Genomic DNA, 20,195 nt, shown 5'->3' with positions numbered 1-20,195 from the left:
CCTCGGCCGTTACGTAATGAAAGAAGAATTAGAAATAACAATACGACTATTTATATTTCTTCAACGCCGTATCCTGTCCAGACTCTTGGAGGATTCTAGGAGCTCGAAAAACTGGCTTTCTCTGCTAGCTGATGATCCAGACTCTTCATGATAAGTCAAGACCGTTGGCTGATTAGGTCTCCGTTGGCACGCTCCGTATTCTATAGATTATAACTCATTTTATCATAATGTTCTCTCCTCCGCTGATGATTAGATGATGATCTGTTCCTTTCTTACCCGTCCCCTCCCATACAGCCCACCGCCACCAGCACCTCTTCTCCTTAAATCTCTTAAACATCTCGAGGTCGGCTCTTCTTAACTCGGTTACATCTTACTGTTCCGTGACTGAGCATCCTCCATCCTACGTAGGACGTTATGTTCATGCCATATGGATGGAAGACAACAGGATGGAAATGGGAGAAAAATCATTTTCAAATTCTTTTTTTTTTTTTTTTATCAGAAATTACCTTTTTCTGGAATGTCTCCCATCTACAGCTTAGCAGATGAAACTTTTGGTGCCTTTACTTCTGGCCGGAGATATCGCTGGCCCTGGTGGGCTGAGATAGTTTGTAGCAGACAAAGGTTATAGAGAGAGATTAGGTTTACTTAGGACCTTACTGAGGCTCAGGGTGCATGTCTAGGGTTTCTCCAGCTCTCCGGCGATATAGGAAGAGGCAGCAACAAGAAGGTGTTATCTGCTAAGCGGCGGCAGGACAGACTATTAAGAATTGGAAGCACACACAAATGAACATTTAAGAAAAAGGAGGTAACAAATGATATTCCTTTTCTCTTAAAAGTGGAATCCCGGGATGTACGCAATTCCAAAAGTTCTTTGGGCTCTAAGCTCCCGCTAGCAGGGCTCTGGTATTGGCCGTCTCTGTATAAATAATGACCCTGCTTCCGGAGAGCTTGGCGTTGAAGGATCGGGGGGCAGTTGTGGAGGGCTGCTTGGTACGGTATGGGAGGCGAGTCTGCAGCACGCAGCTAGCCGGATGCTGCAGGAGCAGAATAGATTAGCCGGTCTGCACTGCAGAGGTTCGAGTCGCAGCAACGATCACAGCGAGACTGTCGAGCAGATTTCCCATCGAGCCGGACCAAGATTTCCCTGAACTGTCCTAAAAATCCAAACCCGGCCATGAATACCGCAAAACTATGACTAAGGATTACTAACAGAGTCTTGCGTGTTAAACCCCCTTGCAATATTTTGACCCCTGGGACCACCTCGGAGTTCTCTCTGCCATAACACTCCACCTCATCATATCACCAAGCTCTTTGCACCACAGGGACGTTAATCCGGACCTTGGAGTTCGTTCTGAGCTTTACTAATTTAGCGTCCAGTTCCGATTAATAATTACCTTTGTGTTTGCCCCGGGTTTCTGCAGCTACGCTCGCGGTCCGTAAAGGATTAAGATGACCTGGCAGAAGAAGGATTAGAATTCAAACCACGAAGCCCACAAAACATCTTTTTTCTATTTCAAATTGGTCACAAGACGGTTTGCGCGTGAAAATGCATATTGATCTGGAACCCAAGTCCCACTAAATCGTCTTGTTTTCATTAAAGTCTCGTTAATCCCCCACTGATCTCCACCGTGACGCCTCTCGAGATATTCTTGCCGTAATCTCACTCGGTTCTTTATTTGGTAATCCGGGTCTCGGAGATGTCCGTAGTAAATCGATTAACGTACAGCTTTTTGTAGAGCTTAGGTCCACCTGGGAATATTCTTCTCTGACCTGTATGCCTTCAGACTGGGTGGGGAGAGGGTTCTAAAGCCCCCTTAAGCACGTTAAGTATGTCAGCCCATGGTTTTTACGTCTTAGTAAAGCAATCCTGCGGAAGGATTTATTGAGAGGCCGGGGAGATTTGTAATCTGAGCCAACTGGAAAGTATGAAAATTGAGTGATCTAGAACGTGCCAAGATGGAGAACGCACTAGCGGGAATGTATGGCTATACTGTTTGCCATTCAATGTTTCCTTTGATGTGTGTTGCTTGTGCTAATTGTATGATATGATAGATTAACGTTAATTAACTCTCTATCTTTTATAGATGGAGGGAATGAGGAACCCCTGGACAGGAGGCAGCACAGCGTAGACTCCCGTCACAGCCGCGTTGCACAAGGTAAGAAGGGGCTTTCTTATCCTAGAACATGAACACAACTATAGAATGTTCAGATTTGAGACCATATTCCTTGTTATAGTCCACTCTTCGTCGTCTTATGAAGTCATTATCTTATGTGTTACTCAGTGTCCATATTTTGATGATTTAACTCGTAATTCACGGAGGATAGCCGGCTACGGTCTGCTGCTACCAAAGTTCCACGCTTTGGCCAAAACAAGGTTAAAATTGGGTAGCCAGGGGGACGTAGAATCGCCCAAATATATATAAAAATCGAGATTTGGTGCTTGCAGTAAAATTTTAGGAGCTTGCAATTTGTCCAGCAATTCCAAGCCGATCAATCCTTCTCTTCGTATCGCCGCGCGTTTCTTTTTAATCATCTTTATTGGAATTCTAACGAGCTAGCCGAGCCGTCTAATGTCCTTTTGTTGTTCCAACATTTTATCTGTTTTTTTGGTGATAAAACACTGCGGCTGCACAGCAGCAATTTTTATTTTTAATATGTTGCAGAATCATTAAAATGCAAATATCCAAAACCAGCTACTTTTTGTTTTGTTTTTTTTAATTCCTTTGTTTCATTCAAATGTATCCTCGTGAAAGACGGTGATCTGTTGTAATTAAAAATCAAGGTGCGTCCTGGGAAGAGTGTAATGGAAAATTGCCGATTTCTGTCCAATAGGGAGTTCCTCCTCGGAAAACGATTGTGCGTTTGAGCCGGATTACTCTATCGCCCCCCTGCCTGTCAACGAGGGAATGCAGCATATCCGAATGATGGAGGGCATGTCCCGCTCCTTACCCTCATCTCCTTTACTCACCCACCAGGCCATCAGCGTGCGGCTGCAGCCTGTGAAGAAGCTGACCGGTAGGAACCTACTCACTCATTGCATTGTTGAAAATCAAGATGTGGGCTACAAAGTGTCTGCTTTGGGCCATACCATTCTCAGTTATAAAGGGGGTTTATTTGTGAAGTTTGCAGGTAAATTACAATGAGGTAAGACATTCCACCTCAACAGCTTTTCTGAGCTACAAGGGCCAACCCTAGAGAAAATCTCTAGAGTTGACCCTGTATAATGCATGGTTAATAAAAGTGAGTTAATCTTATAGATTTAACTGCTAGTTCTGCAAGAACAGTCTGTGTTTCTTGCAGGAGAGACTGCCTGTAAGTTAAATTGGTGAGATGATTTGATTCCATTCAACACAACTCTGGCTGAAGCACATGGGTTACATAGCACCGATTCTAAACTGTGGCTACAGGTATTGGGATACAGAAAAGTATCAGTGTCGGCTTTTTTAGACCTTGTAGACCTTAAAAAGGTGATTTGAAGGTTCTAGAACCCAGAATTAGAGTTTACTCTTCTTGGAACTGGTTTGTTAAGACGATGGAGGTCACATGTTAGACTGTTGAGCGTAGGCATTTTCCCTTAGTACCCCAGCGGCAGGCTGTGGCAGAACGTTGAACGGCGTTGGCCAACGCTGTACCAGCTGTGGCCTGTATCGGAGTTCGCATTGCAGATCGGTTTAAATAGACGCATTAACATCGGTCTTTGTATACTAAATAATTTGAGGATGTATCTGAAGTATCTGTAAAAACAAAATCCTTTGAAGGTGGGTTAATGTGAACGGAACATCTGAAAGTGCAGCTACTTAAGCAGGCAATGACGTTGCCCTAAGAGCTTTGAGTGATGGTAAGGGCACCCGCCCCTGAGGGCTCTCGTGAAGATTGCCGGTATTTGCGTTTAACTTTTTAAAGGTCGGTTTTCTTGACTTTGTAACGTTCGATACAATGTTTCACTTGAACAAGTAAATATTGTATATGCATGAGTGGTTAAAGTACTTTGATGGATCAACAAACTTCAGCAGATGATTAACGCAGATCTTCTTCTAGAGGAGCCTATTAAAGGGTCCTGGAGATCTCGTGGGAATCCCACAAGTTAATGAACCCGATCCTCCAGTCAGTCTTGAAACATAAGGACAAACCGCTCGTTCAAATGTCATGTTTTTAGCTATTTGCATAAATAAGAGAGGCAAAAAATTGTACTGATTGTATGAAAAGGGAAGGGAAGAGTGTTTGGTGCTCGCTGGCTCCCTGATTATTGGGGACTGGGCTATTTTATTTCTCGCCCATGTCAAGAAACTCCCAGGTTAATTAAGCGTAGGTCCAGTACCTTGATTAGTAATTGTTTTCAAGTGATTTTATTCAGTAGTATTCAGGCAATGAATGTTCTTCCCACACCATTAGTTACAACAGGGCCTGCTTTTTTGGGCAACAAGACCCATATAACCACCGGTGGTCACTGGCTGCGTCAGTGCCTGGCAGACATTTACGGAAATGGTTGTCCTGAGATTGTTTTACGCTGTAAAACCTTTAATTTTTACCGGCCACAAATTACATTTGGATATATTTGAAGAGAGGAAAACCCCCTACGGGTAGTATACCATTTATGCTATAGTGCTATACATGTAGATTGCAAGCTCTTTGAAACAGGCCATGAAATATTAACAGACTGAGACGTCCTTTATTCATCTGTTCAGGAGAGCTTGATATGAACAGAGTAAATTGTCCCTTTTGTGTTCTCCTCTTTTAGTTGTTAGACCCCACAGTCATTTGCCCCTTTTGTCCTCTTCCAAAAACAACCCTAACGTTCACCGTCCATTGCTGGAAAAAAAAGGCGGTAAATGGCAGGCCTTTGTATCTGCTCCGGCTTAGTCTGGAAGTCAGTTTTATCCAGTTTTGCCGCAGATAAATAATAAAACACCCCTGTACGCCGGGCTTTGTTATATAACACGCCTGTCAGCTGCTCGGCAGCGATGCCGGGATTAACCCCTTCAGAGTTGCGCAGGTGGCGAATGGATTAGACAGCCTGCCCACCCTTTTTCAGTCAGACGCACGGACATGGTGCTAGGCGGACACCTCATGTGCGGTGGGCGCCGTGTACGTGTGGTGACCGGGGAGATCTCATCAGACCCGCGTTATGTCCCGGGTGCGTTCAGCGGCCGTTTATAGAGTTAATTGTCAGCTGATTTCTCTTAGCGAGGCTCTTGTTGTCTGACTCACACCGAGCCGTTCGTTATACCTGTCCCGGAGGGTCCGTAGCGACTTGAGATTTGCATAAAAGAAATCGATACGAAGCTGCGGACGCGGCTACATCTTTGCTGCGATGAAGAAAGCCCGGCATCCTCTGCCACCGGCGCCGGCCACTCTGCGCCTGCCAGCTGCTCATTGGTACCGGCGCTGTAGGTGGAAGAAGAGCGATTCCGGTGCAATCACCATAGCAACCAGAGGAATATTCCTACTTTTACCACTCTGCATCAAAAGCGCGCTTTAAAAAAAAAAAAAAAAGTATAATGAAGCAGAGGACCGGCGGGTTCCCGGTGCTTTGGTTCCGTAATTGGACCGGCCCTTGTGTTGTATGGGGTTGCGGCAGACAGCGGCATACTTGACCCTGCCGACCCCGTGAACCTGCTGCCTTTGGCCAGAATACCCAGCTGGTGGCAGGGTAGGTCTGTACGCAAGTCCGTTGCCGCGACTCTATCCGCAGTAGCCGAGCTATTAACTCGCGCATGCTGTCAAGAAGATGTATGTTTCACCTGGCGTCCAGCATGCACTAATGTAGAACAAAAGGCTCACGTGCTGTAAAATGCTATAGATTTTCTTTTTCTGGCAGAGAAGCGGTTAATTAGTGAAAAGCGATAATTCAATCAGCGACGGCTCCCTTACTGAGGTCTCTCGGGGCCCCTTCCCGGTTCCTACCTCCCTGCGGTGCTGCAGAAGGGTCAGGCAGAAGTCCTCATCCTCTTCCCGTAATCCACGCTCACCTCCCAACCTCGTGTCTGCAGCAGCGTCTCCCCTAACGCGTCGCCAGCCGCCGCTCTCCCTCCTCCCCGCGCGCTTCAGGAGAACGGGTTACGAATCCAGTATCAGCTTCCGGAGGATGGAGAGGAATTAAGATGTAGCGGGGATCGGAGCGCGGCGTCAGAGCCGGCAGGAGTGACGCATTTCTCTGCAGCTCTGCGGCCGACACAATCCCAGTGACGCGGCTCGGGAACGCGTCCTCCGATCTGGTTGCCGACACCAAGCTTTGCCGTAAAGCCGTCTTAAAAGCATGGGGCGACTCTGTCTCGTATCAGAGGATACGGTCAATTCATACAGATAAAATTGGTCATAATTAGCATCTCTACCTTCTGAGTGCCTGGGGGGAGGGGAAGTGCCGCATTGCACAGCACTCAGCGGGTTAAAACATTCAACCTATGCATTCAACGCATACATTGTATGAACGTACGCTAGTGCCTCCTGAACTAAATCATTGGACAGCGCCGCCATATATAAATCTATAAGTAATATTCTACGCTTGATGGCCATACATGTATGCAGAATTGTTAGCCCTGGTGGGCTCCACGTTGAAAGTCGATGGTTCTTTAGAACCCACTGGGTCCGTTGTAATACACAGAGACGTATTTGTCAGTGTAACACTTATGCTATTTGTGGCTGCCTATTAAAATGTATCAAGGCAGTCAAGATGCAATGAAATTTTGATCTGAATATTCTGCCGACTTCCCCGCGGCGTTCCGGGCCGGTTAGCGTAACGCCGCCTCCAAACTGTAGCCTCGGTTCCGAAGCTTACCACGGGCGCTCGGAGGGAACAGTTTGGAAGAAAGGAGGGGAGATTGGCGAGAGAAAGTCAAAAATAGTACAGGAGTGGGTGGAGGGAGGAGAGCGTCTTATAAACAGGGAGGTGGGCGCCCCTCTGATATAGTTAAATGCATAGTCACTGGTCCCTGTTCATCATCCTTTGCAAAGCGTTACGAAGCCCCGTGGCGATCAAAGACCTGCAGCTCCTTTCCAGTCTAACCGTTTACTACTAATTTCACAATTCCAGCATCCATGGTGCTAAAAATGTATTATAATTTTTTATTATTTTGTTATTATTTATATTGTTTTTTTATTTATCATTTATTATTTATAACGGTATTATTATTTACATTATTTTTTTTTATTATTTATCATTATTATTATTTTTTTTATATTTATCATTATTATTATTATTATTTTTTTTTTTTAAGTATTTATCATTATTATTATTAATGTGCAGGGCACCATGCATGATTAATGTTTGACTTCGCATGTACGCAATAATCATACTTAACTCATACAATGGTCTTTGTATAAAGAAGCACGCAGCTGGTTAGTACTGAGCATAGCAGGGAACTCTGGGGTTCTGACCTGGAGTCTCGGGGTCTTTGTCCTAATCTAAGTGTCGGGAGAAGGGGTAGATTCTCGGTGTCACACAGTCTGGAGATGACTCCTTCCTATCAAACCCCCCCTCCCCCGCTGTGATCATAGATAAGACCCCCAATTGCTACTAGTATGTTATGGCTGATATCTCTGCTTGAATGCAGGTGACTCATTTAAGTGCATCTTTACATAATGACAAGTCAAGGTTTCCTTGAGCCGATTGTGTAACCCATTTGACGAGGGGACGCATAGAACTCCTTTGTATCTTTAGATGTTGTCCTTTACACCAGATTATTTTTCCACTTATTGGCTTCGGCAGGTAGTTTTGTCCATTTGTTCGTCTTTTGGTCCCCAACCGGTAATCTGTGCTGTCTCCATATTTATTGTATCTGCTTTTTTTATGTCCATATTGATTTTGGAACTTTTATGAAATAAATTATCCATAAACAGTGAAATTGGCAGGAAAAAAAAGCATTCACCATGTCTTTGGGTTTGTCCACTGATCTAATCTTCTTGCCCCCGACGTGCCCGGCAGCATGGTCCCCTTTTTAGGTGGCTACTTTTTGTTTTCATTAAAACCTCAGCATTGATTACAGACGATCCGCCCCTCCTTAAGGTGCTGCTAATTACTCTAATGCTGGATAATTAAAAAAAAAGACCTGGTTGTAAATTTCCTTTGCTGTAATTACTGTGATGTATACGGCGACTTTCTATTTTTTTCTCCTGGTTCTTCAGATGTCTTAATTAAGCTCAAGTCCCAATGGGCAGCAGAATTTCCGATGGCCGCAGACAATACTCCGTCTCTTTCAGTCTTAGGTCTCGCCATGATTAAGAGCAAGGTTCATGTCTGACACCAGTGTCTACACATTCTTAACCTCTCCTTGGGTCACTCTTGGCCACTCTTCTTGGTCATCTATTTGAAGACCAAATGTCCTCTGTCTTGTCCAGAATGTAAATATATCTATGCGATATCTACAAAGTCTGAAAATTCTGGAGATCTTTGCCATCCGGCCCTAGTAAATAAGGCTGCAGATACATCTGGTTTTTGTAGCAATACTCAACGTATTCCTCAGTAAACCTGAGCATTCAGACTGGAACTTTTGAAGGCAAAACATTGTATCCTAAAGGAAACATTGTATCCTAAAATTCTACAGTTTAGATGCCTACAAAAACCAGATGTATCTGCAGCCTTGTATACTAGGACCGGGTGACCAAGACCTAGCTCACGAATATGGGTAACTATCTAACTAGCATCCCCAAATCCTTGTAGACCTGGTAGCCAAAGCACCTAGAATTTTATGCCGGCACCTGACGTTCTTCGTTGTGTTCTATACATTTCTGGAGATGGACATTGTCCTGGATTCTACAATGAAGAACCTGGTCACAAAGAGAGTGGCTTTGTGGGCCTTGTTCAATGTCGGTAGAGAAGTCTGGGTGACGTTCGTCTTTATGAACCTCCCACGTTATTTTATCATCTCTACTCCCGCTCTCCGTGTGATGCAGAGAAATGACTGCTCCAGATCTTTCTCTGTTTATCTTTCCCCCAAAATCAATTGAACTTCTCTGCTTATCCCCCAGCACTGACTGTAAAAATGTGCTTATCTAAGCGTAGATACCGCTGCGGGGAAACTCGAGAGAAGCGAGATAGTCTTACCACAAAAGAACCTGCTTCTCTCACCCAGCCATAACCTCCTTCCCCTTGGTATTCTGGCTGTATCTTGTTTATGCCCCAAGTGTTTTTAAGAATTTATGTAAAAATAATACATCCTCGCATTCCCGGAGTTGTCGTTTCTCCAACGTCAGACCGTGTAATCTTCTGGATTTTTTCCCTTTTGGTCTCTGAAACATCTGCCTGTCTAGACTCACCTGTCTGACGTATCACCCTGTCTTAACTTTTGATCAGTTTGCTTCTGCCCCTCTTTTGCCTTTTTTTGTTTCTGTCTAAATGCACCTGCCCTCCCCTCTTTTTACCCCACCAGGTTTTATCCCAGCCTTGCCCTTTAAATGTCCTCTTTCTAATTCAATCTCTGGTCATACTCCCATCTGCTTATCTTCCTCAGGTCCCTGCCTGTGCTGTGCTAATAAAGGTATCTCACCCTGTCCCTAGGGCTCTTTCCCGGTCTTTCTGCCTAATTTTCTTCCTTAACCCCTTAATATCTTCCCACCTGGCCTATTCTTGGTGTCCAAGCACTAGCATCCACTACATTATCATTCTTTTTACGTTACATTGTATTTATAAAGCAGATTCTAAAGTGCTGTTATCATACTGAAGAGAGTACCAAAACCACCTCTTGCCCCTCGTCCTACCTTTTCATGCCCCCTTTTTGCTGCTTCCTTAAACCCTCCCCATTCTTAGTCCGCTCTTGATCTCCCCTGTTTGGTCGTTGGCCCTGCATCTTCCAGTTCCTTAACCTGTGTCAACCATAATGTGTCCTTAACATCCTCACATTTCCACCTGCCCTACTGTTGCCCTTAGTTTCCTATGCTCTTTGCCCATTCCTAGCCCCTACATATCCTAGCCCCTACATCTCCATCTCCTACCACCCCATCTCCTAGCCCTAGAAATGTACCATTTTCACCTGTCCTAATCTTTTCCCCTTGTTCCTAGAATGTTCTAGCCTTTAGATTGTAACAAGTATCTTTCCCATTCCATTATACAAGCTTTTGCATTTCCACCTCCGCTGAATATACGCTTCACATCCCCACCGCTGTCTTCAATTGAAAAAAACTCAAATTAATCCATTTTTTTTATAGAATCCCAGTGTCTGCCCCCTCCCCAGATTTAATGAACAGCCTTCTGGGAGACGACACATCTCTTGGCCTTAGGGGTCGCATTTTAAATCATCTTCACCAATCCGCCATCTTTACAATTTTGGGGCAGCCTACGGAAAATACAGAGGGTCTCATTTTTAATGGGCCTCACGTAAACCCCCCCCACCCCCAGGGCACAGAAATCCCAAATGGTAGGGTTAACCAGTTTCATGCCAACAGTTTCAGCCATTAAAAGAATTAAGGATCCTTCTGCATCTCGGCCTGCCGCGGCCAACATACATCCACCTCCTGCCACAGGCCACCTGTCGCTGTGTCCACCCCCTCCCTTCTCTCTCCCTCCTTCCCTCCCTCGCTCCCTCCCTCGCATCCCTCTGGCTGCCTTCTCTCTGATCGCAGTAGGCCCTTGCATCCACCGATAACCACTCTGGGATTTCTCCATCAGCATCCCCAACGCAGCCTTCCTTGCGTAACCCTCCCTAACTAAATAAAATAATAGCCTGGCGTGCAAAGGATGCGCATGAGCTGCGTTATCCATTTTTTTTTATGTGTGCTGTATGTTTTTATATGTTTTATACATTCCAGAATCCATGTCACCACTCCTTATATGGCAATGATTTTTTTCCTCTTTGGGTTTCCATGACAACAAGATCACTGCACCATTCATTAGCCGAGGACTGTGCTGCATCTATACACCGCTGCTCGGATCCTTCTCTGTACCATTCTGCGCCATCCCACTCCCCTCCCGTGTGTTGCTTTTTCTTTTTTTTTTTTCGTCTTCCCGAGGAGGGGTGGAGAGAAGATTGTGGAGAGAGAGACACACATATTAAAGCCATCTCCAGCTTTACCGTGCCCTCCCATGAAGGAGTGGTAGCTGTGGAGTCCCAGAGACACGGGAGATAGGGAGGGAGGATGAGCATCAGAGCCTAGTCTCAATGTTGACACTCGGGAGGTCAGCGTTTGGACCGATCGATCAGCTGGACCTGTAGAACAGGAGAACCCACCGCGTTGCCGTACAAATCCCGAGGTGGTGACGAAGAATAAGGGAGCCGGTGCCGGTCTAACAGTTTGGGATTTGGGGAATCTCTTTTACCTTTGATTTTTGTAAGTATACCTTCCTTTGTGGTTAAAATGGGGATTTTGGACAGTGTAGGTTGCCCTCTTGTGCTTTTAGAATGGGTAGGTCAAGGTGGACTCCAAGCTTGGTTTTGTCGTTTGGAACCAAATGGTTAACTCTTGACTACATCTTTAATTCCACCCTAAATCCTTCTGGGTTTTTTTTTTTTTTATATATATACATTCACCATGTCCCTAGGAAATAGAATGGGAAGGGTTTTTAAATTAGGCAACAAACAACCCGGCATTCCATCGACAGAAGCTACGATGAGATGGTAAGTGGTTCCGCTCCGTGTACCCTCAGCCCCTAATGCTCTGGGGTCCTGTGAGCAGAACTCAGGGCTCTTTTTTTTGTTGAGAAGGGGTATCGGCCTTGGCGTGATCCCACAGATCATGCCTTAATATTGTGCGAGATCATGGCCGTCACCCACTTGTGGAATTCTTGGTGTTTCTCTCCAGGCCTTGGTGAGATGTAGGTAACCAAGAGGGGTGATTTAAATCCCTAATGCAGTAAATTAAACACGGTGGGCTGGGTATAGATTAAAAAACATACCTACAGATACAATTGTACATTAAGTATCTATATTTTATTTTCGAGGGAGACATTGTTTAATTTCCCTTTTATCTTCTCTGGAGATTAAATAATGTCCTCTTCTGATCCATCGATACATTGTCGGCTTCATTTAAAAATTCATTCATCGTTGTCACATCGTGGCCGTTATTCATATACAGATGTAACATTGCGGCTTCAACCAACCTTCCGGTAGTTTCCATGAACCATGTTTCCTTTGTACAGCACCGTTGAATAGGACAGTGCTATATAAATCAATAAGTACTAATAATTGTGCATTGCAGTATATCAGCTCCCAGCCTTTTCCTGGCCCTTTTGAGGGTTTTTTGTTGGTTTTTTTTTATTGTGTTTTGAAATTATGATTTTTGTAACGTTTCTAGGTGATAACTATAGTTTTAATGTTATATTCCCCCCTTTAGGGTTAAGGGGGGACATTTCTGATTAAAGGGCCATTAATTGCTTAGTATAACTTATTTTATATACCTACTAGCGTTATTTCTTTGCGGCTTATCTACCACTTAAGGCTTTCGAGATACCCCAGGGGTTACGTGTTTATTCTGCACTCTATTGTATCCGTCTAATCTTTCATAGAACGCCGTCAACAAAAATAAGCTTGCGGTATCATTTTTCTTCCCAATATACCTATTCCTTACATATAATTTTGGGTGGATATTTCCATTTAATGGTACGTGTAAGGAACGAGTGCCTGTAAACGTGCCGGTGGCACACGGAAGGTAAGCAGCGGGGCTGCCTCTCTGACATCAGAATAGGGGAGGCGTTCCAGAATAAATCCCGCTTATGGCAGCTCATTCGATTAACCAATTTGTATCTTTGTAGAAATAAATCCCCTTTTGTACGACAAACGCGGTCTTTCTTAAAGGTTAAGCTCAGAGCTGGGATCAAATTAAAGCCTAGAAAAAAGGAAATAATATTTTGCCTATTTCATAATTTTTTATCTCAAAATTCCCTTTACCTAGCATTAGATGGATTGCCTGTTTTCCCTCAAACCTTAATCAGTCGTTGGTCTCGTCTTAGATTCAGAAGCTGTATGCCTACCCCATACATGTTCCCTTAGTATATTAGCCTGTACCGCTTCTACTGGGAGGCTGCTCCACTTATCCACCACTCTCTCTGTAATGTAAAACCTACTTATAAACATATTACTGTATAACAACAGAAACACAAAGTAATAATATAAGGTTCATCAATGTATTCGTGCATTGGAATATAAAAAGGCTGGGGTGACAATGCCGCGGTGGTACGCGAGGGTAACATTAAGCAAGCCATTGTGGGTTTTTTTCCGGCACGCAAGGCTTGATTACCTTTCTGCATTTCCATCAGCTTTGAAAACACTTGTCGGGGCCAATTGTGAGCTCGATGCTTGTTGGCGAAGGTAATTCCATTGATTGCTTTGTGATGTATGGTGTCTGAGGCTGTTTGAAGGTCATGTGACCTGCGGGGCTTCAATCAGGGAAGCGCTCGGGGAAACATCATTATTTGTTGTTGAGACAATGTAACAGGTCATAAAGTGCCTCCTCTCCTGTGTAGCCAAGTCTTGTTTCATTATCTGACATGGTTCTTGAGTTTACCTGTCCTCTGTCATTTGTCCCCCCCCCCTTTCCTGCTCACGTTCCTGGGGTCTCCTGTTCCTGGTTGGGCCAGGTTTTTGAGGATCCCGTTCCCCAGCTCGTGATTGGTTTTAGGGATTCTCCTCTACGTGATCAGGCTGGATCCTGGTGACGCCAGGTGTTCCTCATTCATTCCAGTTCATTCCTACATCTCACGTACCTCAATCCACTAAGACCCAACTCACTTGGTTTCCTATCTCATTTCGAGAGTCCTCCTTTCCATTATGTTTCTTTACTCTTTTCTTCTTGCTCATTAGCCAGGTTTAGTCTATAACTTTCCTTCCAAGCCCAGGTACTGAATTCCCTCTTTCACACTAAGGTGGTATTTATTTGTCTCTTTTTGGGGGGCAAAACCTTTGTTTTGCCTTGATTTTGAGCCTACGAGTTCTGATTTGTTTTCATGATATCCGTTATTCTGGATTATTACTTATTACTATTCTCTCCAACATGGCTCTCAAATTTCTTCTAGTCTGCCCAGTGCAGCACCTCGATCTCCCATTCTAACTCTCTTTCCCAATCTTCTCTCCATTGGTTTTCTCTCTCATGCCTCTTTTTTCGCTATTTCCACCATTCTTGTTACCTTACGCTCTCTCTCTCTCGCTTTCTCTCTCTCGCTTTCTCTCTTGCTTTCTCTCTCGCCCTCTCTCCCTCTTTCTCGCTCTCTTGCTCGCTCTCTCCCTCTTGCTTGCTCTCTCCCTCTTGCTCGCTCTCTTGCTCGCTCTCTCCCTCTTGCTCGCTCTCTCCCTCTTGCTCGCTCTCTCCCTCTTGCTCGCTCTCTCCCTCTTGCTCGCTCTCTCCCTCTTGCTCGCTCTCTCCCTCTTGCTCGCTCTTTCCCTCTTGCTCGCTCTTTCCCTCTTGCTCGCGCTTTCTCCCTCTCGCTCTTTCTCCCTCTCGCTCTCGTGTACACATTCTCTTTATTCCACATACTTTCACGTTCGTTATTCACCCCTCTTCCTCTCTCTTTCTAAGCCTCCCTTATCTGGTTTGCAGGCCGACTCACGCACCTCCCTCACCCACCCGTTATATTCCATGGAAAATTCTCTCGCCTTCTCCTATCTACCTTCCTCCAATTATCTTCTAGCTGATAGGAGCACCGAAAAGCAGCGATACGCTTCCCCTCCAAGTGTCACATTATTTTCCCTCCGGCAATTATTTACTTAGCCGTGTGTGCACGTTTGCGGGAATTGTGCGTTTATGTGGCTGTTTATTTATTTTTTGCGTAAGCGTTGTCTAATCAAGCATTCAAGATTGGTCTCCAGCTTTCTCGTGGTATAGAAGCAGCATCTTCAGGTGCTTGGACCTCATCCTTAAGGCTCTCGGTTGTAGGTCACGGCAGGACGGAGGCCCTTTATGAGGGGGAGAGAGAGAGATAGAGAGAGGGAGAGAGAAAGAGAGAGACGGGGGAGGCAGAGGAAAAGAGGGTCGATTGAGAGATGTAGGTGGAATCACTGGTGCGCTTACAGTAGCGTGTGGGCACAAATTAGAAGAATAAGGATTTACAAGCTGCGGTAGCTTTGTGGCCAGCAAAGTCTTACTACAGAGAAATTAGTTTATCAGATCAATTCTTGTACCCATTCGTTCCGTGTAAACAAGTAGAATTGACCCTAGATGAAAACGTCACTTACCCCTGATTTGGGACGGTGTTGGGATCCAGGCTTTCTCCTCCTTATGGAGGTGAAGCAAGGACAGCGTATTCTAATAGAGTGGGCGGGGCTAGAAAACGCAAAATGTCTGAAAAGGTATTTTTGTTTACATTAGAATTTTGTTTTCTGAGCTCTGTTGCTAGGAATGCTGGGCCATCTGTTCGCAAATATATATATATATTCTGGCCAAAGACCAAAGTGTTCTTGCTTGTTGGCAGCCGTTAGATTAAAGAATATCTGATTTGTATAGAAATTTGCGTGTAACATGATTGGAAGGGTTAATGCGGTTGTACATAGTGTGTATTTTTATGGTATATTCATAAGAACCATCTGCCAGTTTCCGGATGATACCTGCCAAGTATCCTGCTTTAACATTTAGAATGATGTTGTAAATAAACCCTTTATTGTGCATCAAAGACTTTTTAAAGTAAATAATAGACAATCAACTTCTTCAAATATATACTTTTGGGCTCATAATAGTGTGTTTTGATTTACAATGTGTAGGAAGGACGATTGTTAAAATTTGTGTCATATAGTGCCATGTACAATGGGAACTGTGTGTCAGGAATGAGGAGTTATGGGAATTCTGGTGGAATGTTACTGATAAATCCTTGTCCCCCCCCCCTATATTCCTGAATCCTGTCAATGCCGGTGTCTCCTTCTTCCATGAAGGTGAATCTGGAAAAAATACCAAGACGCTGGTCAAACTTTACTTAGGTAGAAGAAAAAACCTCCATTGCTGACGGTGCTTCGGAAATTGAAGGGTCATTCTGTTTGGGCTACACTGGTGAAGGTCAAACCCCAACCTCAGTACAGTACAGGCTTGATGGCTAATTGACCATGTCTGCTTTGTCCATAGTAGGGTTGTCCACACTGTTTAGAAGTAGTTGTCTCCTTACATGAGCGACGGTGGTTCCAATGACAGACGTCACTTGCATGCCCACAAGGAGATCTTGAAGGCTTGTAGAGCTTCTTCAGGTTCTTCTGCTTAGTCATGGAATCTGTGGTTGAGCCGCACTTCTAGAATGATAGGTAACAAGCTAGTCTCAAAACCAGGTTTTTTGGGGTTGTCCATCTGGTCACATGCCATTGTCTAAAGAAGCACGTTTTGTTGAAGGTTGTCTCGTTTCGTGTCCTCATTTATTAAGCAGACAGCAATCCCCGCCATTCAGCCCGACCCCAACGTGGTATGACTGCAGTCCTCTGGCGTTCCAGCCCGCCTGGTTTACAAATGACAGGATGACAATGTCCGTGTCCTGTACATGATGTGTGACAAGCCTCATTAAACCGCAACCAAGGGAGACGTCTTAATCTCCCGTTCCGTTCATTCTCCCCTCTGCCGTAGAAGGCCGAGAGGATCTGCGGGGCCGCTGTATTGTGTCAAAGCCTGGCAAAAAAAACCAAAACGTCTGTCACGCCTCAGCTCGATTACATGCGCCGGGGAGAACGTGGCTGAGAGACAGCGAAACATCGGATGAGCTGTGGAGAAGTGGCTATTACTGTCGGATGGCGCTGCCGGCTAACGCTGAAGACTCTGCCAGATCTCGCTGGGAGGGGGATCATGTCCTTCTGTGACCTTTCCATGGCAACAGGCTGAGGTTGGTGATGCAAGCCTTTCTCCTCTTCTCTCCTTTTATTGGCTTGATGCGGGAACCTCTCCACGGTTCTTTTCACCCCTTCGCAGCTGCGGTTTGTCTGTACAAGTAGCGAGCTGCCATCGCACCCCTATGGAGCCGGCTTGGCCTGCCATCGCACCCCTACGGACCCGGCTTGGGTTGCCGAATGAGACCTTTCACGCTTTCTGCATGCTGGAATCTGTTACAGGCAGAGCCACGGCGTATGGCCGACTCTATCCTCTATTCCGCGCACGCTTTGTGTTATGGTAATGATCATCACATTCATTGCAGAAACATATACAGTGTACGTATAACGTAATGTAGCATAAAGAGGATGCTTGTTTTTCTTATTCCTTCCAAGCAAATGAATAGTTATCCGGTAATCCCGGTAAGACGAATGGTTTCTCATTCTTTCTTCTTTTGTCAATGGCTGGCTGCTATAACACGCTTGGCACAGCATCTGGAAAGCTCTGAGGGATGACATCATAGCACTTTTCTTACATGTCACAGCCTGGAGCTGAGAATCACAGCTTGAGCTCTTTCTCCCACCTTCCGCTGAATTGGAACATGAACTTAATGAGCTCGATATAAATACTATTCCATCTATCCATTCAGAAATATTTATACCTTCCAAGTGTCCAAGTATTTCGTAGGCACACTCCCAGACTCAAATCACTGATACCCCTCTCCCCCCCCGATGCCTCTCTTTCCTCCCCCCGATGCCTCTCTTTCCTCCCCCCGATGCCTCTCTTTCCTCCCCCCGATGCCTCTCTTTCCTCCCCCCGATGCCTTTCTTTCCTCCCCCCGATGCCTCTCTTTCCTCCTCCCGATGCCTCTCTTTCCTCCTCCGGTGCCTCTCTTTCCTCCCCCCGATGCCTCTCTTTCCTCTCCCTGATGCCCCTCTTTCCTCTCCCTGATGCCCCTCTCCCTGATGCCCCTCTCCCCTCCCCTGATGCCCCTCTTTTCTAGGAGGTCAGAATGTTTGCTGGGTATGAGGGTATCGCAGGGTTCTACAGCCCTAAAAGCCCCAATAATGTGTATAGAAACGGCAAGGAACGGCTTTATAAATTAAACTGTTTAACTAAAGGAGTTGTAGAACCTTTTAGAATGAGCAATGATGTCATTAACGTTCTCGGACGTGCTGGGGCCAGTATGACAGCCCCAGTGCAGATTTTTGTACGCTTAGGTCTCTCTGTACCGTCTTTTACTGACAATCTTATAAACAGGATTATAGTATGATTCAGGGGCATTAGCTCTTGTTATACCCCCTCTGGCCCACAAGGAGGGTCTATGAATGAAACACCATACAAAGTAACCATTGAAGTGCCTGAATCGGGTGGGAGCACCTTCTTTACATCTTAAAGATCCTATAAGTCTCAAAACGACCCAGCTTCTCAAAGAAGTAATGCAAAAGAAAGGTTGTACTAATGAATGGATGTGTGCCGCTTATTGAACGGCCTCCAGGCAGACATGGTATGAGTTAATAGATGGTTGTGTTAGGGTTCTGGCTGCCTTGGGCTAATGTCCAAAAAAACCCATGTCTTCTATGAAAATAATGACAGGTATTAGTTTGTATTGGCCAGCATTTAACATGCTAGCCCCAGCCAACATCTTCATCGCTCCCACCAGCTACCCAGAATCCTCTGCTGCTATTTTGCACGTGTGTCATGCCACAGATATGATACCCACAGCGTGTCCCCACCAACATGAACACAAATCAGAAGTCACATAGACTCCGGCGCCCACCCGCCTCCCCCACATCCAGCATGTATCAAACGCCTAATGACTGCTTCATCCTCCAGTCCCCTTCATCGTGACGAGGGACGGAGAGAGAGAGGCTGGTCGTGGTCATGCGGTTTGACTCGGCCTCTATACTTTCTTTGGATCTCTGCTCTTCCTTTATGTCGTGTGATCCATAAAAGCGCCGCCGTGTCGTTTGATGGCGTCTCTGTGTATGAAAGAACGTTGTGAGCTTCATTTTGTATCATAACAAACCTACTCACTTCCTATTCGGAGAAACATTTGTTCTCGGATAGAACATCGGTGTCTGTTCTAAAACGGAACCTTCTGACTCTCAATAAGTTGATGGTTGGTTAAAAATTCTCACACGCAGGGTCGCATCTCGTACGAGCTGTCATTGTCTAATTTATGATTATATATTATAATTTCCGAGCGAGGGGATAGACATACGGCTCCTGAATCTAAGACGAGACCAAAGATTGATTAAGGTTCGAGTCTTTACAGCAGGAGAAACGGGGGCCGAATGGGGCCGACCTGCCGGCGGGTTCTATGTTTCTGTGCAGGTCTTTTTTCAGGCAAACCAAGTTTATCGTCAGCAGCTCCTCGCGGTCTTCACTTTCACCAGAACCTTGTAGGAAAGAAACAATCATGGAGGCTGAATTGGTTTACAGAGACATTTTGAGACAGTAGAAGCTCGATTCTAATCCGATGACCAAATAGTCCTCCCTGCAAAGCGTAGATGAGACACAAATCTTGAGGTTTTTCCTAGAGGTTAGTCTCACAGACACACGTCTAAGGCTTTATATTTTCTTAAGTTAGGCGACATCCTGATTACCACGTAATGTGCATAATTCATCTGAAATACCTTGAAAAGCGCTCTAGAACGTGCATGTTTTCTTCCACCCGTTGACCTCTTTCGTTAAAACGCTGAAGACAACTCAATGGTTCTTCCTGTAAGCCCTTTTGTTCCCATTAATGGTATTTTATTTTTCTGAATTTTGGAGTTTTTGGTCGATTACCTTGATATAATGTAACAGTATGAAATCTGTTCGTGGCATTTAACTCTATGTACTCATGGAAATGGAAGAATAGCGCTATGCGCTGGGGTTGACGAGCTGGTGGCCTGATGGCTTTTTCATGATCGTGTGAAATAACTTGGAAATAGAATTTTTGGAACATCGCGGAGAGCGGTGGAGGCCAAGGTGAACGAGCGGTGATGACTTTGTTTCTCATTTGTGGTGTGACTGTAGGAGAGAGAGGTTCATCCATCATCCATCACGTTGCCTCCTCTCCTCGGGGTACGAGGGGGACACTTTTAACATCGGTGTTCAGGGACGCCGAGTCTTGCACTTAACTGCGGGAGCGTTAATAGTAACTCAAGCACAGCTCCTGGCAGGTAGATTGATGGTCTACTTTCCCAGCTTCCCAAATGCTTTAGCAGTTTGTATCTTCTACCTGCGCGGTGTACGTCACACTGATTAATCACCGCTCCGTCAGTGTCGGGGCTTCATGGGACTACAACGTTGCAAAAGGTCGTAGCTGTGCTACACAATCACTGGATTTTCCAGCTTCTTTTTATAGAAACATAGAATTTCCTGGCAGATCGGCCCCATTCGGCCCCCGTCTAGTCTGCCTGTAAAGACCCAAACCGTAATCAGTCGTTGGTCTCGTCTTAGATTCAGGAGCCGTATGCCTATCCCATGCGTGTTTAAATCCCCTTACTGTA

The 20,195-nt window shown here is 45.2% G+C and overlaps 1 protein-coding gene across 2 annotated transcripts in view; it reads left to right on the top strand.

Moving 5' to 3' along the window:
* Positions 1 to 20,195, top strand: part of TANC2 (tetratricopeptide repeat, ankyrin repeat and coiled-coil containing 2) — an 84,589-nt gene that overhangs the window by 31,909 nt on the left and 32,485 nt on the right. For both annotated transcript variants that reach the window (XM_053454004.1, XM_053454003.1), the window contains exons 2-3: positions 2,085 to 2,156; positions 2,833 to 3,015. In XM_053454004.1, the coding sequence (XP_053309979.1) occupies positions 2,085 to 2,156; positions 2,833 to 3,015 (255 nt within the window). The remainder of the gene's footprint in view (positions 1 to 2,084; positions 2,157 to 2,832; positions 3,016 to 20,195) is intronic.

This window comes from Spea bombifrons, chromosome 13, assembly GCF_027358695.1.
Source record: "Spea bombifrons isolate aSpeBom1 chromosome 13, aSpeBom1.2.pri, whole genome shotgun sequence".
Taxonomy (NCBI): domain Eukaryota; kingdom Metazoa; phylum Chordata; class Amphibia; order Anura; family Pelobatidae; genus Spea; species Spea bombifrons.
This window is presented reverse-complemented; position numbering and strand designations above follow the sequence as displayed.